Source organism: Callionymus lyra, chromosome 18 (genome assembly GCF_982586985.1).
Source record: "Callionymus lyra chromosome 18, fCalLyr1.hap1.1, whole genome shotgun sequence".
Classification (NCBI taxonomy): domain Eukaryota; kingdom Metazoa; phylum Chordata; class Actinopteri; order Syngnathiformes; family Callionymidae; genus Callionymus; species Callionymus lyra.
This window is the reverse complement of record NC_141835.1, coordinates 8,107,305-8,133,022: the sequence shown is the minus strand read 5'-3', so window position 1 is coordinate 8,133,022 and position 25,718 is coordinate 8,107,305. Positions and strand designations below refer to the sequence as shown.

Sequence of the window (25,718 nt, the reverse complement as noted above, 5' to 3'; positions counted from 1 at the left end):
ATGGTCTTTCTAGCATGTCCTGAATCTGTCCTGTGGTCTCCTTCCAGCTGGACATGCCCTGTAGACCTCCCCAGTTTAGACCTAACCAGTGTAGACCTCACCAATGTAGATCTTACTGTTGTAGGCATCTCCAGTGTAGACCTCACCAGTTTAGACCTCACCACGTAGACCTCACTATTGTAGACATCTCCAGCGTAGACCTCACCAGTGTAGACCTCACCAGTTTAGACCTCACCACGTAGACCTCACTATTGTAGACATCTCCAGCGTAGACCTCACCAGTGTAGACCTCACCAGTTTAGACCTCACCAGCGCAGATCTCATTGATGTAGACCTCTCCAGTGTAGACCTCACCAGTGTAGACTTCACCAGCGTAGACCTCACTGTTGTAGACATCTCCAGTTTAGACCTCACAAGCGTAGGCCTCACTGTTGTAGACATCTCCAGTGTAGACCTCACCAGTGTAGACCTCACCATGTAGACCTCACTGTAGTAGACATCTCCAGTGTAGACCTCACCAGTTTAGACCTCACTTTTGTAGACATCTCCAGTGTAGACCTCTCCAGTGTAGAATTCACCAGAGTAGACATCTCCAGCGAAGACCTTACCAGTGTAGACCTTACCAGGGTAGACCACACCAGAGAGGAGGCATCTTAATCAGATGTCCAATCTACCTTGTTTGAATCCCATCTAAAGGAGCTAGAGCTCTTACTTCTAGTCTCTCCTGCAGGTTTTATGGGTCTGCTGGGAATGTCTATGATTGAAGGAAACTTTTTTAGTTATTTTAACTTTTCAGAAACTATTTTATCATGTTTTTCCTCTCCACAGGAAACTTGAGGTGAGGTTTGCGTTTACATGGACAGTAGGGGGCGCCCTACTTTTTGAAATGGACACACTCAACTTTAATAGTGAGGAGCTCTACATCTGTCAAATCTTGAAAGAATATATGTGTGAAAATATTGCTCAAATAAATAGAGAGCACCAGAGGTCACTCAGTTCTTTGTATCTTTAGGGAGTGGTCAACTTTCTTCTTTTCTTTTTTTTCCTCTGTCCTTCAACTTACCCTTACTTTGGACCGCCCCGGATATACCCAACAGTGTCCTGGTGCGAACACTGCTAAAATAATAAAGTCAATGGAAAAGGTCAGGAAGCTAATAAAAGTTTCCAATTGATTTAATAAGGATAAGGGCTTGGGTGTTTTCAATTCTCACAAGATGCTCTGAAAAAGAGTTTACAAAAAATGATACTAGTGGATAAAAAGGGGAAAAGCGAGAGGCAGAAAAGGGAAAAAATATAAAGAAAAACACAGTAAAAGCAAGGGTAGTTGGCAAGACTATCTGGCACATGTTCCATTGTTAAGTGGGGATTGTAGTTCACTTCTGAGCCTGAAACCATAACAGGAGCATAAAAGTGAGGCAAATCAATTTACAAAAAAGGGATTTTTCTCCTCACAAAAAAAGCTTAACCTTGCAGAGACATAGTACCTTTGTACAAGTTTGTTTTTTCCCCAAAAAATCGTCACCACTGATCCTCTTTATATCCTCAACAATTTCATGTTTGGATTGAAATGATAAAACAAATAATACTTGCTGGAAAAACATGTCCATGTGACGGTTGATCTTGGTCCTGACGGATTATTCTGAACGCTAAAGCTTCAAGCCTTGAAACGAAATATTTAAATATCTGATGGAACACAACTGAATTAAAAAAACATCCTTTATGTACTAGTTTTCTCGCAACAAAGAAGAAAAAAGACATGGCACGGTTCCATTCTGGCTGGTCCGTTACATGGCCGACCAGGTGTTAGACACATTTTACGTAGCCTCTGGGCCCGCTTTGTCTGCTTTCAACACACGGGCCATTAGGTCCATTCCCGGAGACGGCCGATGGAACTCGCGCTGTACATGCTGGAAAGACGACACACGAAGGCTGAGCGAAGAAGCGAGCGCCAACACGGCAGATGTGGATCATTTGTTGTCTGGAAGTTTGCCGTACGGATGATTTGTCATTAAATAGACGATCAGATATTCATTCGAAGAAAAATTGGTCATTTGGTTCATCAAAGTTATTCAGAACATCTTGTGATTCAGCCTTGAGTTCCAGGATTTCTTCCATATCTTACCCCGTGTAGCTGGGATAAGCCGGGTTATCATGTAGGTCTATAACATTACATTGGCTTTGTAGCTAAAGTTGAAGAAGACAACTTTTAACTCCTTTAAAAATACTATTTACAATAACAAACCCTCAGTTTTTCTGCCAATTGTTGTTTTAAACTGGTCTAGTTGGACTAGTGATAGAAGATTACCGAGCTAGGGTGTGTTATCAAATCTGCTCTACCACATGTATTAACTTGTCATTAACCTTTGTAAGTTTAATTTGAGACCAGCTTTAATTTATTCCAGACTTTGTTTTTTGGGCTGTAAATCAATAATTTATAATCGATTATAAAGATGCAACTAAAACAGTTCTCACGCGAGTTAAACCATGCATGAGAAGGTTCTGTATTAATCTCTCCTTGTACAAGTAAAATTATTCCAACTTTGCCCGGAATGTTGGAATAACTTCTCCAAGTAGACTTCTGACACATTTTGACGTATTTTATAACTTTATGAACTACAATATTCAATATCTGTTTTTTTCTATGGCTACCCTCTCTCTCTTTGTCTCACTCCCTCTCAGTGAACACATCACCGCAGCTACCTTTCATTGTAAAACGCTTTCTTTCAGGCTTAATTGGCGACCAATGAACACTTGCGTAGAAATTAGCGTAATTATATTCATTGTAGTGACTCAATTTTATGAGGATTTTGAGGAGTTACTATAACTTGAGCAAGAAAATCACACAAATCCTCAGCAGGGATGAGTAATAGTAGCTCAGCAGGAAATTATTTCCTCAGCGGATTTGAACCTCCCATTTGTATTATGATTCAACCCCGTAGTTATTTTCTATTTCCTTCATTATTTAATTGAAAAAACAACACCATAGTGAAGCCATTACTTTAATCGTAGAAAGACAAATGAACAGTTATTGTTGTTTGTTGCTGGCACTGCTAACAGTTTTGTTTTTAACTTGCGTATTACTGATTGTTGCGTAACAAAACACACAAATGCACCGTCCAGAAGTCGTAATTTGCATAAGAGTCAAACCAAAGGTCCCATGGTGTAAAAATAAAAGCCCTGCAGCCAGTGAAAATTTGAAAATTAGATAATAAGAGTCGGTTTCTTCCCTCGACAGTCCGGCTCCGGTGCCAACGACATCATCTAAAGCTCGACCGTTCTTTTAAAATCCGAGCAGAAAGCGATGCCGACGCCCGATGGCGTCGAAGCCGTCGACCTTAAAGATCCCGAGCGCTACGTTTATGCGTCTGCAGGCAAATATTGCATCAGATTAAAGTGATGCTCGGGACGTTAATGAATAATTCAGCTCCCCCACAAATCTACTGGTGTCGTCTGATCTCGGGGAGAGAGACTTGGAATGGTTGTTTTGTTTTGGATCGACATGAAAATGTTCGCATAGCGTTGAATCATTTGGTGTAATTTCCCGAAAATTGCTGTCTCGTCTGTATTTTACTGGAACACAGCCTTTTGCAGCAACTCTAATCAGTTTTGGCAGATTCCTGGATCACGGAATATCAACCATCGTCGAAAAATAGTTATTTTCATTTACTTTTAAACTGTTCGACACCAGATTGTGAATTTGTCTTACTTTTGATTTGTCTGAGCATTAAGAAAATAACAAATTTAAAGTCAAAATAAACTTTATACAGCTCAAATAATTGTCTTTTTAAGGGAAATGCTTTGCTAACTGTCTAACTTTAAATGTGATGCTAAACGTGAGTTTGTCAGGAAGTTCATGATGCTAATATTTATCCTTGCTAACCTAGCAAAAAGTTAGCATCTGTAACAGCAAACTACTTTTTATTTTAATAGCAAGAAATCCAAACTTAAATTAAAAAGTTAATTTATTAATTTGAATATCAAAATGTTTCATGGAGAGCTGTGTTTTAGCAAGTATTTATAAAATTTAATAGCAGAATTATATTGTGGCTTTATATTTTGTGTCACTTTTCAACCATTTCCAAGCTAATATTTTTGTTTAAATATTAGTTTTTAAATGCTGTAATAGTTATATACAAACTGTGCAGTAACACTAGGGCTGTAGCGATGCACTAATCTCACAATACAATTCAGTAATCTGTTCCTTTTTAGAGTTTTAGGCAAAAGTGTATGTTCATTTTAATGTAGCGACTAGAGTTCAGTTGTCGTCATATTCATTTTCATCCAAAAAGATACACTTAAAAACATTCAAATACCTTCATACTGCTCATCTGTAACGTCCATCTTGTATTGAAGCCTCGACATGAGAAATTGTTCAGAAAAAAACTAAACAAGTATATTTTTAAAGCTTTTTTCTAGTAGAAGCTAAAAGGCTAACAGGCTACACGGACAGTAAATACTGGGAGATATTGCGAGAACTATCAGTCTACGGTCTACATTGGGAGTTAGTCGACATGGGGGTGTGTAGAAAATTGGTAAAATTTTAATTTCTTCAAGGAGTCCAATCAGAGCACACTGTTTAGTATCAAAGTTGCTGATTGGCTCAGAGAAGTAGCATTAATAGGATCTTAGCATCTCTTCTCAGTCTTTTAGTGTTGCTTCTGTGCGTAAATTACGAAGGTATTCCGAACCCTAGCACTAGGTTTGTAAAGTGTTCATAAAAATATAAATTAAAAACGTAAAATTGCGATTTTGATTTTCCAATTGCATTTGCCGCTGTTAGCATGCTAACAAGCAAGTTAGCGACTTGGCTCAAACCTAAACACTATATTTACTGATTCAATTCAGTCAACATGCAATATTTTGAAACATTATTTATTTATTCTGTTTATACTATACTTTACAATTTTTTGCTTATTAACATTTATATTTATACTTTTTAAGTGTGAAGTTGTTTTTTAAAGTGTTGATAAAAATATGAATTAAAAACGTAAAAAATGTGATTTTAATTTTCTAATTGCATTAGTATGCTAACAAGCAAGTTAGCGACTTAGCTCAAACCTAAACACTATATTTACTGATTCAATTCAGTCACGATGTGTGAGTTTGTCTCTTAAATACACGCATAATTTATACTTTTATATACATTAATTATTATATGCAATATTTAAAACGTTATTCATTTATTCTGTTTAAACTATATTGCACTATTTTTTGCTTATTAATATTAATATTTATACTTTTTATATATACATTTATTCTGCTGTGTTTTTAACGTTTGACAAGCAACGAAATTTCATTGCCAGTTTCACTTTTCTGTGCAATGACAAAAAAAAAGAAAGTCTAATAATTGTCTACATTGTTAGAAAGTGGACTTTGTGTGATTCTTTAAATGAGTTACACAACAGGGGATTTTTTTTTTCTTCTATTTTCCTTAGTTTCACAATGCACCAAAAACTGCAGAGAGCGTCACCGCCGCCTTCGCCGCTCTGCCTGTTTCCCCCTCGTCTCTCCACTGCTTCATCTTGTTTGCTCCGTCTCTCCGCCGCGAACATGTCTGAATGAATAAGAATAATAGACAGCCGCCGCAGAACTACTGTCACTGACCTTGCTGATTACTTTCATGCCCCACCGAGTCTCTTTTCTGCCTCCTCGCCCACAGTTATCGAGCGCGCCTGCACGTGTGGGAGGTATCGAGCTGCCAAGGAGCTCCATGATGATTGTTTGTATTGACGAATAGGAAAAAAAACATTTTCCAATATGTTCCCACAAACATCGAAGTCGTCGAGGAGTCATCATAAATTGAGCATCATTTGCGACTGAAACTTATCGTGTAATGTGAGAGAGTCAGTTTTGCAATTTTTTTTTCGTTTGCTTAAGTAGCAGTAAAGATTATATTTATTCACTTTTTTATATTTATTATGAGCCATATTTCCCAATCAACTAAATGAAATAAATAAATAAATAACAATGTTACTAGTATTCAACAATAATATCGTTTTGCTTTTGGCAAATAAATGACACGCAAATATTTGTGTAAATTTGTATAAGAAATGTGCATAAATACTAGGGCTATAAGGATGGACTAATCTCACGATATTTACATACACTTTTTAACATTTTTGGGGACAGCGAATTTAAGCGGCATATTGTGATTGTTCCACTCTTTTTTTGTCAGATTAATAGAACTGTACGCCAAAATATGTTCAAATATCATCTTTAAAAAGCAGCTGGAGTCTACTGTATCCTCTTGTCCTCAGTCATCGCTGGGATGTCGCATGATTTCATTTTTCCTCGAGCTGCGGACGATGCTATGACTGCTTTCTTCTGGTTTAATTGCAACACAAAAATGAACAAACTTAATTAAAAAATTAAAAATCGAATTATTTTATTTGAAGTATTTTTGAAAGCCATATGTATATCTATAGATTTTTTTTTTCGTACTTAAATGTATTTAAAACAATCAATCAATACAGTGTTGTTGAATATAAATACACTTACTTAAAAAGTGATATATAACCCAAAATTAACCCAAAATAATTATTCATCACATAATGAAATGACCTTGTAAAGCTACAAAAAAATGTGCGTATAGCATTTTTCCCTTTAGCATACATAATAGCATAGCTTTTTTGTGTGTGTGTGTGTGTGTGTGTGTGTTTTTAAGTCACAGATCTCCCAATTTTAGTGACCCAAAAACAACACTTAAGTTTACCCTTTTTTGAAGGTAGCTGTAGTTGTTTTTAATACTTGTAGCCACGCTAAATAAATGCTAACTTGCTAAAGGCGTTGACTGCGTTGTAGAGCGCCAAATAAAAACATGCTAGCATTAAGTAACGACTCTTAGGATCCGCTAGTTCTCTGTCATGATTAAGTCCCTGATCATTCAAACACTTGATGTGTCAGTCGAAATAAAAAAACAAGTGTGGTTTGGATGTTGTTCGACAACAAAAGATGGAGGGATCATGGAGGGCGGACTACACCTCCGCTGTCAGCACGCATCAATACGGTCATCTGTTGTCCGGGAAGATCCCGATGGATGTCAGGTGGGAAGACGCGAAGCCGCCGCGGCGTGAAGGAGGCCATTAATAACTTTTCTCTCTCTTCTCACACCTCTATCTCATCACCCCTTCAGCCACATGTCCTCGTATCACCACCTGTTTGACGTCTATTTGAGGTATTCAACCTTCAACTATTGCTGAGGGAGAATTTGGAGTTCATCTGTGTAAAACGACTGGTTTAAGTTCACAATTTGATGGAAGGATCCGCATCTGTATTCTTTTAACCTTTTTTTTTTTTTATCGTAACCACTAGCCCCGTAAACTCGTCTCTTACTTGGCTTTGGATTTACTGATGTAACCTAGCACGTCTGTGAGGCAACATTTGAATTATTTATATGTCAGAATGAAGAAAATACATTAAAAAAAAGGGTTCATAACTACGGTTGGCTACCGATTACTTTTTAAGATAAACAAGAAGGAGCTGTAGCGAGAATTCTGAGCCGCTCTAGTAGAAGAACTCACATTTCTCCGATCGTTAAAACTCTTCACTGGCTTCCAGTTTCTTTCAGGATCAACTTTCAAATTCTGGTTCTTACTTTCAGATCTATTCATGGTCAGGCTTCTTCTTCCATCAGTGATCTGATCCAGACTTACACCCCAGCTTGGGCTCTGAGGTCTGTGGATCAGAATCTGATGATGGTTCCTGAACACGGTTCAGGACCAGAGGAGAGAAATCCTTCCAGACTGTTGCTCCTAAGCTTTGGAAAGATCTTCCTCTCCCTCTGTGTTGATCTACTGACTCCTTCAAGAAACATCTTAAGAAATTCTTAATTGTGCTTTTCTCTAATTTTCTTTGTAATTGTTTGTCTTATGTGTCTTTATCTTTCAAAGTATATATTTTAACTGTGCATTGTTTTTGATTGTTAAAGCGTTTTGTGACCCTGGTCTAGAAAAACGCTTTACAAAAAACCTTTACTTACTTTCTTACTATTATAGTCATCAGTACAGTGTCCTGAATACTGTATATTACTGACTCCTTCAAGAAACATCTTAAGACGTTTTTATTTGTTCAGGCTTTTCCTTGATTTTCTGGAACTCCTGTTGTGTTATCAGTTTTATCTTGACCTTTAAAGTATATACTTTATTGAATATTGTTTTGATTGTTTAAGCGCTTTGTGACTCTGGTCTGGAAAAGCGCTATATAAATAAAAATTACTTACTTACTATTATATTAGTTTTGTCGTAAATGTCAATTTTTTATACGTTTAATTATTCTGCCGTTTAATTGTCCGTATCATTAAATACCTTCTTATTTGGTTCCTCTCACACACTTAATTTTTGCGTTAAATTAGATTTTTGTCATTTCTTTCCAGTGGACCGGAGCCATGACTTAAATTTAATTTGTTGAAATGTAAATTAATGCTTAGTTGAAGGTTGATTGTTATAAATAATCATTTTTTTCTGAAAATTGCTTCTAAAATTCATACACATCTTTTATAAAAACCTTCTCATTTCTAAGTCTAATCACGCGCCTGAGAGTCTAAAGGAAAAAAACACTCCACATCCAAATCACTTCACCAAAAGAAGATAAAAGCAGCTGCGATTCTTACATCCATCCATGCATTTTACATACGCTTCCTCCAGCTATTACCTATAAATAAACTGTTCTCGGAGCCAATGTGAAAGATTTAACCAGCGTCGCAGCTTTTAGTCGGACAACAAGCGTCCGTCGTACAAGTGTGCTGCTTTAAATTTTCATGAAGCTCGACCGTCTTGGAAGAAATGTTCTTCATGAAGATGATTAACGGTCTAAATAAATGATAAAGGATCAGCTGCAAGATGCCAAACTTATGAAAAAGGTCTAAGAAATGGTAACATTATGCAGGCGTTACTAGGGGGTTGGTTTGGTCAGATTATTTTTTATCAGACTCCCTGTTACCTAACTACCCTGAGAACCTCTCGGTGTGTTTGCCAGGGGGTGCGGGGGATTCTGGGAAACCTCATTGAATGTAACTCACACTGGAATACACTGAATTCCTTTAGAGAAGTTTTATGTTTACCAGTGAACTGTTGCAATGTCCTGTTTTCTCCAGCGCAAAAAAGGTAAAATAAAGCCCGGTGGTTCGGTGGGCTGAACATAATCGACCGCTCCCAGAGGGTCCGGGGTTTATACACAGGCAATTATGAGTGGTATACTTTCTTGCCGTCAACACGGAGGTAGAAGCCAACAGAGAAATAGCGACCGCCCGAAGCAGTTACCGCTTTCTCCAGAAAAGCATACTCGCTGTGGTCCTGATGGTTGAGGAAAAGGTCACCCGGCATCAATCAGTACATATGCTAAGGCGACTCTACAAACCCTGGGCTGCTTGAAAAAAAACCTGCCTTTTCTTTTATATTTACCAGTCAAACACGGCATCGATCCCTTCATGCCCCGGGAAGGACAATTCCCCCAAAATGTCAAAACAATTCCGTTAATCCAGGGGCCCCTCAAACTGAAGGGACTCACGCCGAACCCCCGGTCTGCCATATTTGGTGCAGTGTTCGTAATGGTGTGAAAACCATGAAGTGTTGGCGACGGCGTGTTGTAATTAGCTCCGGAAAAAAAAGGAAGGAAGTTCAGGTCTGACGGGTTTACCCTCAGACTCTCCGGCGAGGAGTGCTAAATCAGCTCCGCGGGGACCACCCGGATACGCCGGGGAGGGAGCGAGGGGGGGGGTCCTTCTGAAGATGGATTTTGTAGGTGAACGTGTTGTGTTGTTACTGGCCGTATGTGCGCCGGTGTTGTTATGATAACGGTAATTGTGAGCCGCCGGTGTGAGCGTGGATCGAAAAGAGCCGCTCGATGATATTCATGAGTCGCCGGCTGATTAGCTGGTGGATGTTAAAACACCCCCCCTGGAGGGGTTTGCAAGGAGGAACCATGGTTAGCGCTCGTGTGTCAATCACATTCTGCAGAGACTTGGTGCTACTAGTTATTTTTTGGCTACCAATTGTACCTAGAGAGCAATTCCAATTACTAGCGTCAATCATTTTAATCAGTTTAATACCAAAATATTTTACTTGCAAGGAGAGAGAAGTACAGAGTTTACATGCCCGTCTGAATCCTTATTTGCAGTACAGGGCTATTAGGATGCGGTCGTAATTAACGGCTTTGGAAATCGCAATGAAGATATTTTACTCCAAAGGTTTACACCAGCTACAAACTTGAGGGATGAGTTGTTATTCTCAAGGTCGGATGTGGCATTTACTCTTTCAGAGTAGACCTGGAACGATGACATCTCAACTCCTCGCATTCCTTCTTTGCGGAAATAGAAAAACAAGTTATTCAAATGCATGATAAACGTGTCAAATTCAAGGTAACGGTTGCAAATCTGGGCCAAATAATATAGTGAATAATCAAGTTTAAGGTGTTTTTCTTTAAACTTTTGATCACTTGTTTTTGAGTAAACTGAGAGAATCCAAACATTTATTTACTCTCAAAAAAAAAAAAAGATGGTTTCAAAAACAAAATGTCTGGGCAAATGACCAATAAGAGGCACAACAAGAGAAAATTTGAATAAAAAAACCCCGAAAAGGTCACATGTTTGCCTGACATTTCAGCACCTGCTGACTAAGACCAATTAATTTGAGCATGTTGGGCTCATGAGCGGAGTAGGCGCCGAAATGTCAGGCAAGCATGTGACCGGCAGCGTCTCCGTAATTGGTCCTAACCAGAGTCAAACAAGCGCCAGGTCGGCAAAACATCTTTTATCCGATTCGAACCTTGCCAAGTCAATTCAATCCTCTTTTTTTTTTGAGCGTGTAAGTTAATCCAAAATTAGCTACGCAAATTCTTATTGGGAATAGTAAGTAAGTAAGTAATTTTTATTTGTATAGTGCTTTTCTAGACCAGGGTCACAAAGCGCTTAAACAATCAAAACAATATTCAATAAAGTATATATTTTAAAGATCAAGATAATACTGATAACACAACAGGAGTTCCAGAAAATCAAGGAAAAGCCTGAACAAATAAAAACGTCTTAAGATGTTTCTTAAAGGAGTCAGAAGATTCCATCAAGTGCAAAGAGAGAGTAAAATCGTTCCAAAGCTTAGGAGCAACAGCCTGAAAAGATTTCTCTCCTCTGGTCCTGAACCGTGTTCAGGAACCATCAGTAGATTCTGATCCACAGACCTCAGAGCCCGAGCTGGGGTGTAAGGCTGGATCAGATCAGTGATGTAAGGAGGAGCCTGACCATGAATAGATCTGAAAGTAAGAACCAGAATTTTAAAGTTGATCCTAAAAGAAACTGGAAGCCAGTGAAGAGTTTTAAGGATCGGAGAAATGTGAGTTCTTCTACTAGAGCGGGTCAGAATTCTGAATCAACTGCAGGCGAGACAGATCCTTCTTGTTAAGACATGAAAACAAACTGTTACAATAGTCCAGACGAGAAGAAACAAACGCATGGATTACAAGCTCCAGATCATGTTCCGACAACATTTTCCTAAGTTTAGAGATTTTTCTCAGTTGAAGGAAACAGTTTCTGGTCAGTTTTCTGCAGTGTCGAACAAGAGACATAGTGGGTTATCCCTTCGCACCTGGCAGGGATTCAGTCGCACCTGTGCGAGGATGTTTACCAAAAAAAAAAAAAAGAAGCGCCGAGTCATTCCCATGATATCAAGCGGCGGTAATGAGGGGGAGCAGCATGTTTGGTCTAAACTCAAAAGACACCGGCTTCCTCGGTTTAGCTTCATTTCACGCCTGCCGGTCGTGAGTACACGCATGGAAACGAGGGCTGGCGAGGGTCTCCCGGTATCTTCTGCATCTCCAAACAAAAACACGAGAGCGAGCGCCACGATATTAAAACGTATCCATCCATAATTAAAGATTTCATTTCCATATCCGCCTGCTCTCACCTCCTCTCTCTCTCTCTTTTACCCTCATCCTGTCTTTTCCTCTCGCCAGAGATGCAGGTGATAATTAGCTGCCGAGGATCTGTGCGAGTGCAGGTGTGAATGTGCGACGGAAAAAAAAGGGAGTCTACCGTATGAAAGTGCGCTCGTGATTGACTCCTTTTTTTAAGGCTGAAGTTCATGGAGAAAGTTCGCAGAAGGGTTGAAATACTTTCCTTTACTTCCACCCTTCTTTTGAAAACTTCCCTAAGAGAGGTTCCCTCGTCAGACGAGAGCCTTGATCTCTTGGGTTAACACTTGTGCTGTGTCTCAAATCGCATACTTCTCTTAGTATACTAGAAGTTAGTATGCATCAGTTTAGTGTACGTACTAACTAGTATCCAAATTCTCCACAGATAGTATGTCTCAAATCAAACTCTGCTGCTACACACTAACAGGAAATCACATGACAGCTTCTTCTTCTACTACTATTTAACGATGTTTCAACCAGCTGTTTGAACGCTATCGCCACCTGCTGGCAGCACTTTTGCAAGTTTGGAAAAAGAAATAAAGAAAAAATATGAGAATCTAAATATTCACGAGATATTTAAGCTGGTATCAGCAGCGAAGACGTGTTTATCCTTCTACTGCTGCTGAATATACACCTGTAAGTATATGAATATATATGTATTTATATATGACATAACTTCCGTTTAAAACGTCACTAAGATGGCGGCTGTTTAGTGTGGTTAGTGTCCATCCAACCTTACTCAGTTTTGTGGGCGTGTTAGTACGCCAATTTAGTGTGCATGCCGCACTAAATTTTGCATACTAAGAATTGAGACGCACTAACGCACTAAAAATACTAACTTTTAGTACGCTAGTATGCGATTTGAGACACAGCATTGTTCTTCAACGAAAATTCAGTATCATCGCCATCTATCGATCTGGCCCCCCCTTAGTCATTCCCTCACTTGCGAACAAGATCCAATGATACCGGAACTATTGTCAATCTGGACTCCGGACTTTCCACTCTTTCAGAAAAGTATTTTTTATTATTGCGGTCTCAACTCAAGGGATACCACAAACACATTTGTGAATCTTTGACCCTAAGATAACGCAACTCGACTCAAATTTATATCCCCAAATAACTGCCGTTCTTAACCTTCAAAATAGAATTTAAAAATAGTTTCACTTTATCATTTAATTAATAGAAAGTGGATGTAGTAAACTCGCTTGCACAACATGCAGTGCAAGAACGTTTACAAAATGTAATCATATTTTAAAAAATTGCCCAAATTTTCGAACAATATCCTTAAAATCCGTTTTTGAGATATTTTCAAGCAGAAACGTCCTGTATTAACGCTTGTGTTATCTTAGGGTCAATATGACCCGGAGGCCGCAAAACAAAGGTTTTTGAGGTATCCCTTGTGTTGCTTCTGGGTCAAGGGGAACTTATGCCTCCGGGTCACCTAGAGGCCGGCTTTGGAAAGACTCAAATTCACGTACACTGAAAAAAATAAAAGGTTAGAAGAAGCTTTAATCAAGTTTTTAATGGTAGGTTTTAATTCAATTAAACCACACATTTTATATTTCAGACAACCAGCCAAAAAGATTTTACTTTTACAGCATTCAAAAAAAAGAATGGAAAGAAAAAGAAGAGTTGGGTATTAAACACAAATTTTAATAGCAGCACATACTTGATGGAGGGTATAATTCTACATAACTAGACAGTTCCCAGCTGGGAAATGGTGAAGTGGGCTGTGCGCTTTGCCCCGTGATGAAAAAACTATCAAAGCTATAAAAGTGTCAAATCCCACATTAATATTTTGGACTTTTATCTACATTTTAGAGTTTGAATGGTGTTTCTACGTGAAAGTATGCCAGAGCAGGAGATGTTTGAAAAGATTTAACCTCATCCCATTCATTCCTTATGGGGAATTTATCAGTATTTAACAGTCGCATGTATAGAGTGGCCCCTGACAACAGTCACATATATAAAGTGGCCCCCAACAACAGTCACAGCTATCATGTGGGCCCTGACAACAGTCACATCTATTAAGTGGCTCCTGACAGTAGTCACAAGTATTATTTGGCCCCTGACAACAATCACATGTGTAAAGTGGCCCCTGACAACAGTCACATGTATAAAGTGGCCCCTGACAACAGTCACATGTATAAAGTGGCCCATGACAACAGTCGCATGTATAAAGTGGCCCCTGACAACAGTCACATGTATAAAGTGGCCCCTGACAACAGTCACATGTATAAATTAGCGCCTGACAACAGTCACATGTATCACGTGGCCCATGACAACAGTCACATGTATCACGTGGCCCCTGACAACAGTCACATGTATCACGTGGCCCCTGATAACAGTCACATGTATAGAGTGGCCCCTGACAACAGCCACATGTATCATGTGGCCCCTGACAACAGTCGCATGTATAAATTAGCGCCTGACAACAGTCACATGTATCACGTGGCCCCTGACAACAGTCACATGTATAAAGTGGCCCCTGACAACAGTCACATGTATAAAGTGGCCCCTGACAACAGTCACATGTATAAAGTGGCCCATGACAACAGTCACATGTATCACGTGGCCCCTGACAACAGTCACATGTATCACGTGGCCCCTGATAACAGTCACATGTATCACGTGGCCCCTGATAAGTCACATGTATCACGTGGCCCCTGACAACAGTCACATGTATCATGTGGCCCCTGACAACAGTCACATGTGTAAAGTGGCCCCTGACAACAGTCGCATGTATAAAGTGGCCCCTGACAACAGTCGCATGTATAAAGTGGCTCCTGACAACAGTCACATGTATCATGTGGCCCCTGACAACAAACACGCGTATAAAGTGGCCCCTGACAACAGTCAGATGTATAAAGTGGCCCCTGACAACAGTCAGATGTATAAAGTGGCCCCTGACAACAGTCACATGTATAAAGTGGCCTTTGACAACAGTCACATGTATAATGTGGCCCCTGAAGACAGTCACGTGTATAAAGTTGCCCCTGATAACAGCCACATGTATAAAGTGGCCCTGACAACAGTCACGTGTCTAAAGTGGCCCTGACAACATTCACGTGTATAAAGTGGCTCCTGACAACAGTCACGTGTCTAAAGTGGCCCTGACAACAGTCACGTGTATAAAGTGGCCCCTGACAACAGTCACATGTATAATGTAAGTCGACCTATGGGTTTAAGGTTTGCAATAAAGTGCTTGCATGGATCCAATCTTAAAATGTTTCCGGTGTTTTATAGATTCATTTAAAAGCCACTTAGCAGAGGCGGCGTCCGTTCGGGCCCTTCGAGACTGGAGGCGAGGGGCCTCTTCTGGGAGGCGGCGGTTGCAATATTGGGGATGGATCCGCACACTAAAGTGTACGAGCAGCTGTTGAGGCGACTGACAGCTGAAGCCTGCAGAGAATGAACCGGTTTAATTAGTCCATTTTACTTCCTTCTCCCTACAGTATAATTCCAGGCAGTCAAAGCAATCGTCTCGATTAGCTTGTTGTGTTTGAATTTAAAGCGTCTTGACTTCCCCCCCGTGTGGAGTCCGCATTGATTTGGGTCACAATGGTTTTACAGTGTAGGAAGTTTGTTGTTGAGTAGTTTCCTTTCGGGTCGACTGCTTCGTTACTTCGTGATACGTGAACAGATGTGATCCTCTGGGGACCAACAAAGTCGTTTTAAAACGCTGTTGGTTAACTTTGTTGTGTTTATTTTTGAGAGCTACAAGATATTTTCGGGCATAAATGCGGCAAAAAGAAGAACTTAAAGTCCTTCATTGAAATAGCCAAAAGCTTTTAAAGAACCTTCTTTATTTCTCTTAATGAGTACACAAGAGAAGACCAGTACCTTATTAAATGCGCACTTCAACCAACCAGGCGTGACCTTAAATGCGTACCTCAACCAACCAGGCGTGACCTTAAATGCGTACCTCAACCAACCAGGCGTGACCTTAAATGCGTACCTCAACCAACCAGGCGTGACCTTAAATGCGTACCTCAACCAACCAGGCGTGACCTTAAATGCGTACCTCAACCAACCAGGCGCGACCTTAAATGCGCACTTCGAGCAACCAGGTGCAACCTCAAATGCGCTCTTCGACCAACCAGGTGCGACCTTAGATGCGCACTTCGACCAACCAGGCACGACCTTAAATGCGCACTTCGACCAACCAGGTGCGACCTTAAACGCGTACCTCAACCAACCAGGCGTGACCTTAAATGCGTACCTCAACCAACCAGGCGTGACCTTAAATGCGTACCTCAACCAACCAGGCGCAACCTTAAATGCGTACCTCAACCAACCAAGTGCGAACTTAAATGCGTACCTCAACCAACCAGGCGTGACCTTAAATGCGTACCTCAACCAACCAGGCGTGACCTTAAATGCGTACCACAACCAACCAGGCGTGACCTTAAATGCGTACCTCAACCAACCAGGCGCAACCTTAAATGCGTACCTCAACCAACCAAGTGCGAACCTAAATGCGTACCTCAACCAACCAGGCGTGACCTTAAATGCGTACCTCAACCAACCAGGCGTGACCTTAAATGCGTACCTCAACCAACCAGGCGCAACCTTAAATGCGTACCTCAACCAACCAAGTGCGAACTTAAATGTGCACTTTAACCAACCAGGCGCGACCTTAAATGCGTACCTTAACCAACCAGGCGCGACCTTAAATGCGTACTTCAACCAACTAGGTGTGACCTTAAATGCGCACTTCGACCAACCAGGCACGACCTTAACTGTGCACTTCGGCCAACCAGGCACGACCTTAACTGTTCACTTAGACCAACCAGGCGCTACCTTAAATGCGTACTTGAACCAACTAGGTGCGACCTTAAATGCGCACTTCGACCAACCAGGCACGACCTTAACTGTGCACTTCGGCCAACCAGGCGCAACCTTAAATGCACACTTCGACCAACCAGGCACGACCTTAACTGTGCACTTCGGCCAACCAGGCGCTACCTTAAATGCACACTTCAACCCACCAGGTGCGACACAAACCACTTTAAATGAATCGGTTGCTTCTGTCACTCCTAAAAAAAATCAAAACACTAACCGCCATTATGCATTATATCGCAAAATGCACTAATTCAGCCAATTAAGTATGTAACGACGGCTTTTTGTTACTTTGAAAGGATTTTGACCGAATTTGTTTTTTTTTTCAAGAGTTATCGCATTTTTAGCTAAAAGAAAAAAAATGTTGCAATAATAGCGATATCGCAATCCTAGACAACAATATTGAATATCGCACCAATTTCCAATATCATGCAGTCCTAGTTAAAACTAAAACATTGTTCCAAAGCGTTTATCTTGTCCGTTGACTGAGCTAAGACCTGCAACTGTTGCAGTACATCAGAGAACTTTTAGTCCAAAAACTCATAACATTGATAAGTACATGAGGAAAAACACAATTAAAAAAACAAGGGGTGTAACGGGTCCATACGAAAGCTACGTTCCGGCGTCTGCCATACTCCAGAAATGGAATCACTCAAAGAAAATCGTGGACACAAAACGATTATGATCTAAACTAAAACAGCCACATATACAAAAGTATTTCTTCATCTTTCTTTTTGTTCACATGCCCACAACTGTTGCATGTACTTTTAGAACATAATGTTACGCGTTTCCGATCATTAACTAATCTGGGGAAATTCTGTGAGTTTGCAAAGGTTGTTTTTTACTTTCACATTTCAATTTTCTGACCTAAAAATATACATATTAATGGAAGGAGAAAAAGATCTGACTTCAGATACCAAAAACCCCCAAAATTAGCAACAACGAAGCCAGTATTAGTTATATTTGTTAATTTTAAGTACCTAGAGTAGATGTTTATTGCTCTGCTGTAAGATACAACACCGTTTAAAACACCAAACATATGGTACGTCACTCAACCATGAGTCAATCTTGATTTTCCCCGTTATCTTCCGACACCGACGTATCATTTCCACATGTTACTCGGCGCTCCAGCTCCCGTAATCGTCCCATAATGACTCGTGGAAGTTCGTCCAAGGCCGCCGTCGATCGAATTAAGCCGCAGTTTCCTACTGATGAGATGAGGGAGATCCCGGGCATCGACACAACATGCGCCTCTTTTTTGGACGAGCGACGAACGTGACGCAGCTGTTTAGGGAGCGTCTGTTCGTGGAGGAGCCCGAGGATACGAGGCCCTTCATTGCTCACACTGTGTCTGGAAAACAAACTGATTTAATAACGTCGTTTGCTTAAAAAAGGAAAAAAAAAACGTCTGCCTCTGAGCCGTTTCTATGCTTCACTGACGGGTTCAAACAAGCTTGAAAAGTACAAAGATGAGGATGAAGATTAAAAAAAACGTGGGAGGATGAAGATGTATTTAAAGGCAAAAGAAACTCATCAACAAATTGTGTCTCTTTTTTTTGTGTTTTCATAAAAAATCAGCTGTAGAAAAAGTTACAAAATATCATAAGAATGTTATTTTAAAGGCAGAAAAACTGTTTTTTTTTTTTTCGACGACTGGGAGTTTGGGGTTTTAAAAGTGTCGTCTGGGTCATTTTGTGTTTTTTCAAATATAATTTGTGTTAATCACGGTAGCTCGCTCGCACATGTCGAAACTTTGTCTATTTTTTCTGTTTTTAAAAGAATCAACCTTAAAGTTTTACCAAAGAATGTTGTGAACTGTATTTTTTAGAATTATTTTTCTAATAAAAAAAGTAATATTAAAGGCAGAAAAACCCATTTTTGTTAAGACTACTGGGAGTTTTTGGACTGTAAAAGTGTCGTCTGGATTATTTTGTGTTTTTTCCAAATTTGGAATTTGTAAAACACGATGGCTCGCTCACACACGTGCACAACTCAACAACAAAATGTGTCTTTTTTTTGTGTTTTCAAAGAATAAACTGTAAAATTTAACAAATTTAATTTGTTAAATGTATTCTTTATAATTATTTGTCTTAAAAATGTTATTTTAAAGGCAGAAAAACTAATTTTTGTTATGACTACTGGAAGTTTTTGGGTTTTAAAAGTGTCTTCCGGATCAATTTGTGTTTTTCAACATATGGATTGTGTTAATCACGGGGGCTCGCTCGCACATGTGCACAACTTTTCAACAAATTGTGGGTTTTTTTGTGTTTTCAAAAGAATAAACTGTAAAATTTAACAAAATAACGTTGTTAAATGTATTTTTTATAATTATTTATATTGAAAAAGTTATTTTTAAGATAGACAAAATCATTTTTGGTCTGATTACTGGGAGATTTTGGATTTTAAAAGTGTCGTCTGGATCATTTCGTGTTTTTTCACAAATGGATTGTTTTAATAAAAGTTGCTCGCTCGCACATGTCGAAACTTAACAGCAAAATTTTGTCTATTTTTTCTGTTTTTAAAAGAATCAGCTGTAAAATTTTATACAACAATTTTGTTAAATGTATTATTTAGAATATTTTTTCTCATTCAATAAGTTATTTTAAAGGGAGAAAAACTCATTTTTGTTTTTTCACTTGTGTATTGTGTTGATCAAGTTGGCTCGTTTGCACATGTCGAAACTTAACTGTATTTTTTTGTTTTTGTTTTTTCGAATAAAAAATTCATTTTAAAGCCAGAAAACTAATTTTAAAAATTTGTAAAATGTATTTATATCATTATTTATCCTGAAAAAGTTATTTTAAAGACAGAAAAAATGAATTTTGGTCCGATTACTGCCAGCTTTGGATTTTAAAAGTGTCGTCTGGTTCATCTTGTGTTTTTTCACAAATGGATTGTGTTAATCCAACACAACTCAACAACAAAATGTGTCTCTTTTTTTGTGTTTCCAAAACTGTAAACTTTTACAAAAGAACATTGTAAAATGTATTTTTATAATTATTTATCTTGAAAAAGTTATTTTAAAGACGGACAAAATAATTTTTGGTCTGATTACTTCGAGTTTTTGGTTTTTAAATAGTTGTTTGTTGTTTTACATTTGGATTGTGTTAATAACAGTGGCTCGCTCACACATGTCGAAACTTAACAGAAAAATTTGTCTATTTTTTCTGTTTTTAAAAGAATCAACTCTACATTTTTACAAAATAATGTTGTTAAATGTAATTTTAGAATTATATTTTTAAAAAAAAAAGTTATTTTAAAGGCAGAAAAACTATTTTTTGTTAAAACTACTGGGAGATTTTGGATTTTAAAAGTGTCGTCTGGATTTTTTTGTGTTTTTTCAAAGATGGATTGTGTTCATCACGGTGGCTCACTCGTACATGTCGAAACTTAACAACAAAATTGGGCTATTTTTCCTGTTTTTAAAAGAATCAGCTGTAAAATGTTATAAAATAATTTTGTTAAATGTATTTTTTAGAATTATTTTTCTCATTCAATAAGTTATTTTAAAGGGAGAAAAACTCATTTTTGTTTTTTCACTTGTGTATTGTGTTGATCAAGTTGGCTCGTTTGCACATGTCGAAACTTAACTGTATTTTTTTGTTTTTGTTTTTTCGAATAAAATATTCATTTTAAAGCCTGAAAACTAATTTTAAAAATTTGTAAAATGTATTTATATAATTATTTATCCTGTAAAAGTTATTTTAAAGACAGAAAAAATGAATTTTGGTCCGATTACTGACAGTTTTGGATTTTAAAAGTGTCGTCTGGTTCATTTTGTGTTGTTTCACAAATGGATTGTGTTAATCCAACACAACTCAACAACAAAATGTGTCTCTTTTTTTGTGTTTCCAAAACTGTAAACTTTTACAAAAGAACATTGTAAAATGTATTTTTATAATTATTTATCTTGAAAAAGTTATTTTAAAGACGGACAAAATAATTTTTGGTCTGATTACTTCGAGTTTTTGGTTTTTAAATTGTCGTTTGTTGTTTTACATTTGGATTGTGTTAATAAAAGTGGCTCGCTCGCACATGTCGAAACTTAACAGCAAAATTTGTCTATTTTTTCTGTTTTTTAAAAGAATCAACTCTACAATTTTACAAAATAATGTTGTTAAATGTAATTTTAGAATTATTTTTTTAAAAAAAAAGTTATTTTAAAGGCAGAAAAACTATTTTTTGTTAAAACTACTGGGAGATTTTGGATTTTAAAATTGTCGTTTAGATTATTTTTTGTTTTGTCAAAGATGGATTGTGTTCATCAGGGTGGCTCACTCGTACATGTCGAAACTTAACAACAAAATTGGTCTATTATTCCTGTTTTTAAAATAATCAGCTGTAAAATGTTATAAAAGAATTTTGTTAAATGTATTTTTTAGAATATTTTTTCTCATTCAATAAGTTATTTTAAAGGGAGAAAAACTCATTTTTGTTTTTTCACTTGTGTATTGTGTTGATCAAGTTGGCTCGTTTGCACATGTCGAAACTTAACTGTATTTTTTTGTTTTTGTTTTTTCGAAAAAAAATTCATTTTAAAGCCAGAAAACTAATTTTAAAAATTTGTAAAATGTATTTATATCATTATTTATCCTGAAAAAGTTATTTTAAAGACAGAAAAAATGAATTTTGGTCCGATTACTGCCAGCTTTGGATTTTAAAAGTGTCGTCTGGTTCATTTTGTGTTGTTTCACAAATGGATTGTGTTAATCCAACACAACTCAACAACAAAATGTGTCTCTTTTTTTGTGTTTCCAAAACTGTAAACTTTTACAAAAGAACATTGTTAAATGTATTTTTATAATTATTTATCTTGAAAAAGTTATTTTAAAGACGGACAAAATAATTTTTGGTCTGATTACTTCGAGTTTTTGGTTTTTAAATTGTCGTTTGTTATTTTACATTTGGATTGTGTTAATAACAGTGGCTCGCTCACACATGTCAAAATTTGTCTATTTTTTCTGTTTTTTAAAATAATCAACTCTACAATTTTACAAAATAATGTTGTTAAATGTAATTTTAGAATTATTTTTCAAAAAAAAAAGTTATTTTAAAGGCGGAAAAACTATTTTTTGTTAAAACTACTGGGAGATTTTGTATTTTAAAAGTGTCGTCTGGATTATTTTGTCTTTTTTCACTTGTGTATTGTGTTGATCAAGTTGGCTCGTTTGCACATGTCGAAACCTAACTATTTCTTTTAATTATTTTTCGAATAAAAAATTCATTTTAAAGGCAGAAAACTCTTTTTTTTTCCGATTACTGGGAGATTTTGGATTTTAAAAGTGTCGTCTGGATTATCTTGTGTTTTTTCACATATGGATTGCGTTAATCACGGTGGCTCGCTCGCACACGTGCACAACTCAATGACAAAATGTCTATTTTTTGTGTTTTCGTGATGATTTTAGCCGCTGAAAACTCTTCTAAGCGTCTTCTTTCTCTCTCTGCTCCTTGTTTAGAATCCCAGTGCACGCTGTGTGGTGAACCAGAAGGTGAGCTCGACTCTTCCTCATCTTCTCGCTTGTTGCTCTGGGATTTGTTGTCTTCGTCTCCTCAAAATAATTCTCTAGTTGATGCATAAACTTAATTATTTACACATAAAAATTGGTTTAAAACATTTATTTTTGAGTTGGGAAGTCAGTATTTTCAACCGGTTTCTATTTGGCTCCCCAAGGCAATTGTGTGGCCCCTAAAGTGCTTTTTAGTACATGAAGTTAGATCTTAAATAAATTAAATTATATTAACAAAACATTATTTAACCACATTTATTTTGAGACGCACCGACGTTGATGTGGATTTAAGGAGAGTTTCTTACCAGCAAATGGTTTTAAAAAAATGTTTACGAGTGATCAGGAAATTTCCAAAAACTTAGAAAGTGTGTTTGACTGTGAATCATAGAGATAATAAACTTTTATTTGATTTTTTTTTTAATAAACTGTCTATATTTAGTGTAAACAAAAACAGGTACTTACAAAAATTGGAAAAATCAACTGTACATTTTTATAAAAAGAATGTTTTTTTTATTTAAAAAATCCTATAAAATTCATAAAGTTTCATTAGAATTTCATTCAATTACAGCAAGATTTTTAATTTTAAAAGTTCTATCTTGATCATTTTAAGTATTTTCTTTTTGTATAATCTAGAATATAACTGAGAAGGGAAAGGTATTCTAAGGAATATAAGTTAATACAAAAAACAAAAATCAACTGTAAAATTTTACAAAATAATCTTTATTTGATTTAATTATAAAAAAATAATATAAAAAGTTAGAAAGTTTCATTACAATTTAATTCAATAACAGAAAGATTTTTAATTGAAAAGTTCCTTCTTGATCATTTTAAGTTATTTCTTTTTGTAATAATCTAGAATATAACTAAAAAGGAAAGGTATTCTAAGGAAAATAAGTTAATGCAAAAAACAAAAATCAACTGTAAAATTATACAAAATAATCTTTACTTGATTTAATTATAAAAAATAATATAAAAAGTTAGAAAGTTTCATTACAATTTAATTCAATTTAAGAAAAAATAATAATTTTAAGAGTTCCTTGTAGATAATTTGAAGTGTTTTATTTATTTATTTTTAATCAGAATATACCTAGAAAGGGAAAAGTATCCTCAGGAAAATAATTTAATCCAAAAAAAAGGCTAAATAGTACATGAAATTCATCGATACGTACTTTAATTTTATAAAATTACTTATAATTAAACACAATATACATGGACGTAGAGTATATTTGCAGATCAATTACAAAATGGCAATAAATAAAAACACTTTCAAACAAATATTTTTGGAAATATGGCAAACAAATTTGCGTTTAAAAGAGGAAATTCATGCTTTCTTTAATGCACTTATTAATCTAAAATATGTTTGTTTCATTTAGTGTTTTGCAAATAGAATATATTTCACTTTTAACCAATCATTAGATAAGATGATACATAGCATAGCGTGCTAGCGTAGCATGCTAGCAAACAGATATTTAAATAACAAATGTACATTACAGGTGCATGTTAATGTAACGTTGTTAAAAATCTACCAATTTTTAGTTCAATTTGTATTGGATTATATGATTTAGAAATATCCATAACGTACTTACTTACTATTCATTTTTTGGAAGAAATGTTCAACTGTTTTATTAGCATTAGCACACCTATGCTAGTATGCTAATCAATATATATTTGTGTTTATTTTATCTAATTTCTTCCATCAAAAAAGGGCACGATTTAACAAACTCTTGTATAGTGTTCTATAGGTATTAGCACACAAATGCTTACCCTGCAAACTTTAGTCTGTCTTAAAACTACACCAAAAATCAAAAAAAACAAAAAACAAATTATATCCAAGTATGAATCAGAAGAGTTAGAATGTAGAATGGAGACAGCCTTTAGGCTAGTATGCTAATGCTAATTCAGAAATGAACCAATTTTAAATACTCTCAGTCTGGTTCTGATTTATTATAGAGTTATTTAAATGCAATTTTAAAATACTTGTGTCGTCAATATTTGATGCATTGCCGCTTCGAACAACAGCTAATGCTAACTAGAGGATTGTATCACAATTACAAAATGGCAATAAATAAAAACACTTTCAAACAAATATTTTTGGAAATATGGCAAACAAATTTGCGTTAAAAAGAGGAAATTCATGCTTTCTTTAATGCACTTATTCATCTAAAATATGTTTGTTTCCTTTAGTGTTTTGCAAATAGAATATATTTCACTTTTAACCAATCATTAGATTAGCGTGCTAGCGTAGCATGCTAGCAAACAGATATTTAAATAACAAATGTATATTTACAGGTGCATGTTAATGTAACTTTGTAAATAATAATATGTCGTAAGACATCACTAGCCGAGCCACGGATGCCATTTTTTTTTTGTTTTCCTTCCAGACTTAACCTTGTCCAAGACTTAACCACGAGCACGAGCCCCCAATAAGCATCGTCCCGTGTCCCCGAAATCAATAGCGCTCCCCCTGCTTTGCCTGATTGGATTAAGACGTAATCAAATGGAGCTGCGATAACTGCGAGCCCATGACCTTCGCAGCGAGACGGCCGGAGACGAAGCTCGAGGGAAGGACGGCTTGGACTCGGCTGTTGTGTGTACAGTCGGTGCTGGTGTGTGACGATACCCATGGATTACAGTCGGTGATGAACCGCCACTCCAATCCCAAGACGGGCAGAAAAGTCCGATTTTAGGAAACGACCTTCGGATCGTTTTTTGTCGTAGCCGAAATATTTGGCTGATAAATGAGTGAATAGAGTCTGACCTTTTTCGGGTTGGAGACAAATGTGGTTTTCGTTCGACGAACATGGAGATAAACAAATGTCATGTTTTGGTGAAAACTAGCTTTTATTCTTAGATAAATAGAAATATAGTTATAACAGAAATAAATCATATGAATATGTACATTTTTCCAACAAAAAATATTTTACTGTCAATACATTTAATTAAATTGATTTTTTTTTCTTTGAAAAAAATATATGTTTATGTAGGAAAATACAGTAGACAAAATGAATGAATTATATAAAACAAATAATAAAAAAGGGAAAATATGGAGTTTGTTTCCTAGAATTAAATAAATAAATATCTTTATAATATTAAAAATCCATTAAAAAAACGAAACAATGTAATGACTCACAACATTTGTGTATATTGTGAATGGTATTGTGTAGCAACTGATATTCATATTTAAAATAAGTAAACACTTCAAAAAACTTGATTTATTTTAATGATTAAGCTTTAAAACTTGAAAGAAATAGGGTTCTTCATGAGCCTGAACTCAGCAGACACGCCCCCAGCACTTTTCTTTAAAATACAGATCTTAACATAAAATTGAAATTTCCCAGCTTTTTGATAATCATAATTTTAGACAGTCATGGTTTACAAATGTATAACAAAATGATCAATTAAAGTGGAAATAGGTAAATAAATGTAAAAATGTCAAAATATATATATATATTTTTATTATTCATTTCCTTG

At 36.6% G+C, this 25,718-nt stretch overlaps 1 protein-coding gene across 1 annotated transcript in view; it reads left to right on the top strand.

Annotated features, from left to right (window-relative positions):
- dlgap2a (discs, large (Drosophila) homolog-associated protein 2a) overlaps positions 1-25,718 on the top strand; it is a 191,494-nt gene that overhangs the window by 78,611 nt on the left and 87,165 nt on the right. Inside the window, exon 4 of the mRNA XM_087780459.1 lies at positions 22,197-22,229. Within this exon, the coding sequence (XP_087636585.1) occupies positions 22,197-22,229 (33 nt within the window). The remainder of the gene's footprint in view (positions 1-22,196; positions 22,230-25,718) is intronic.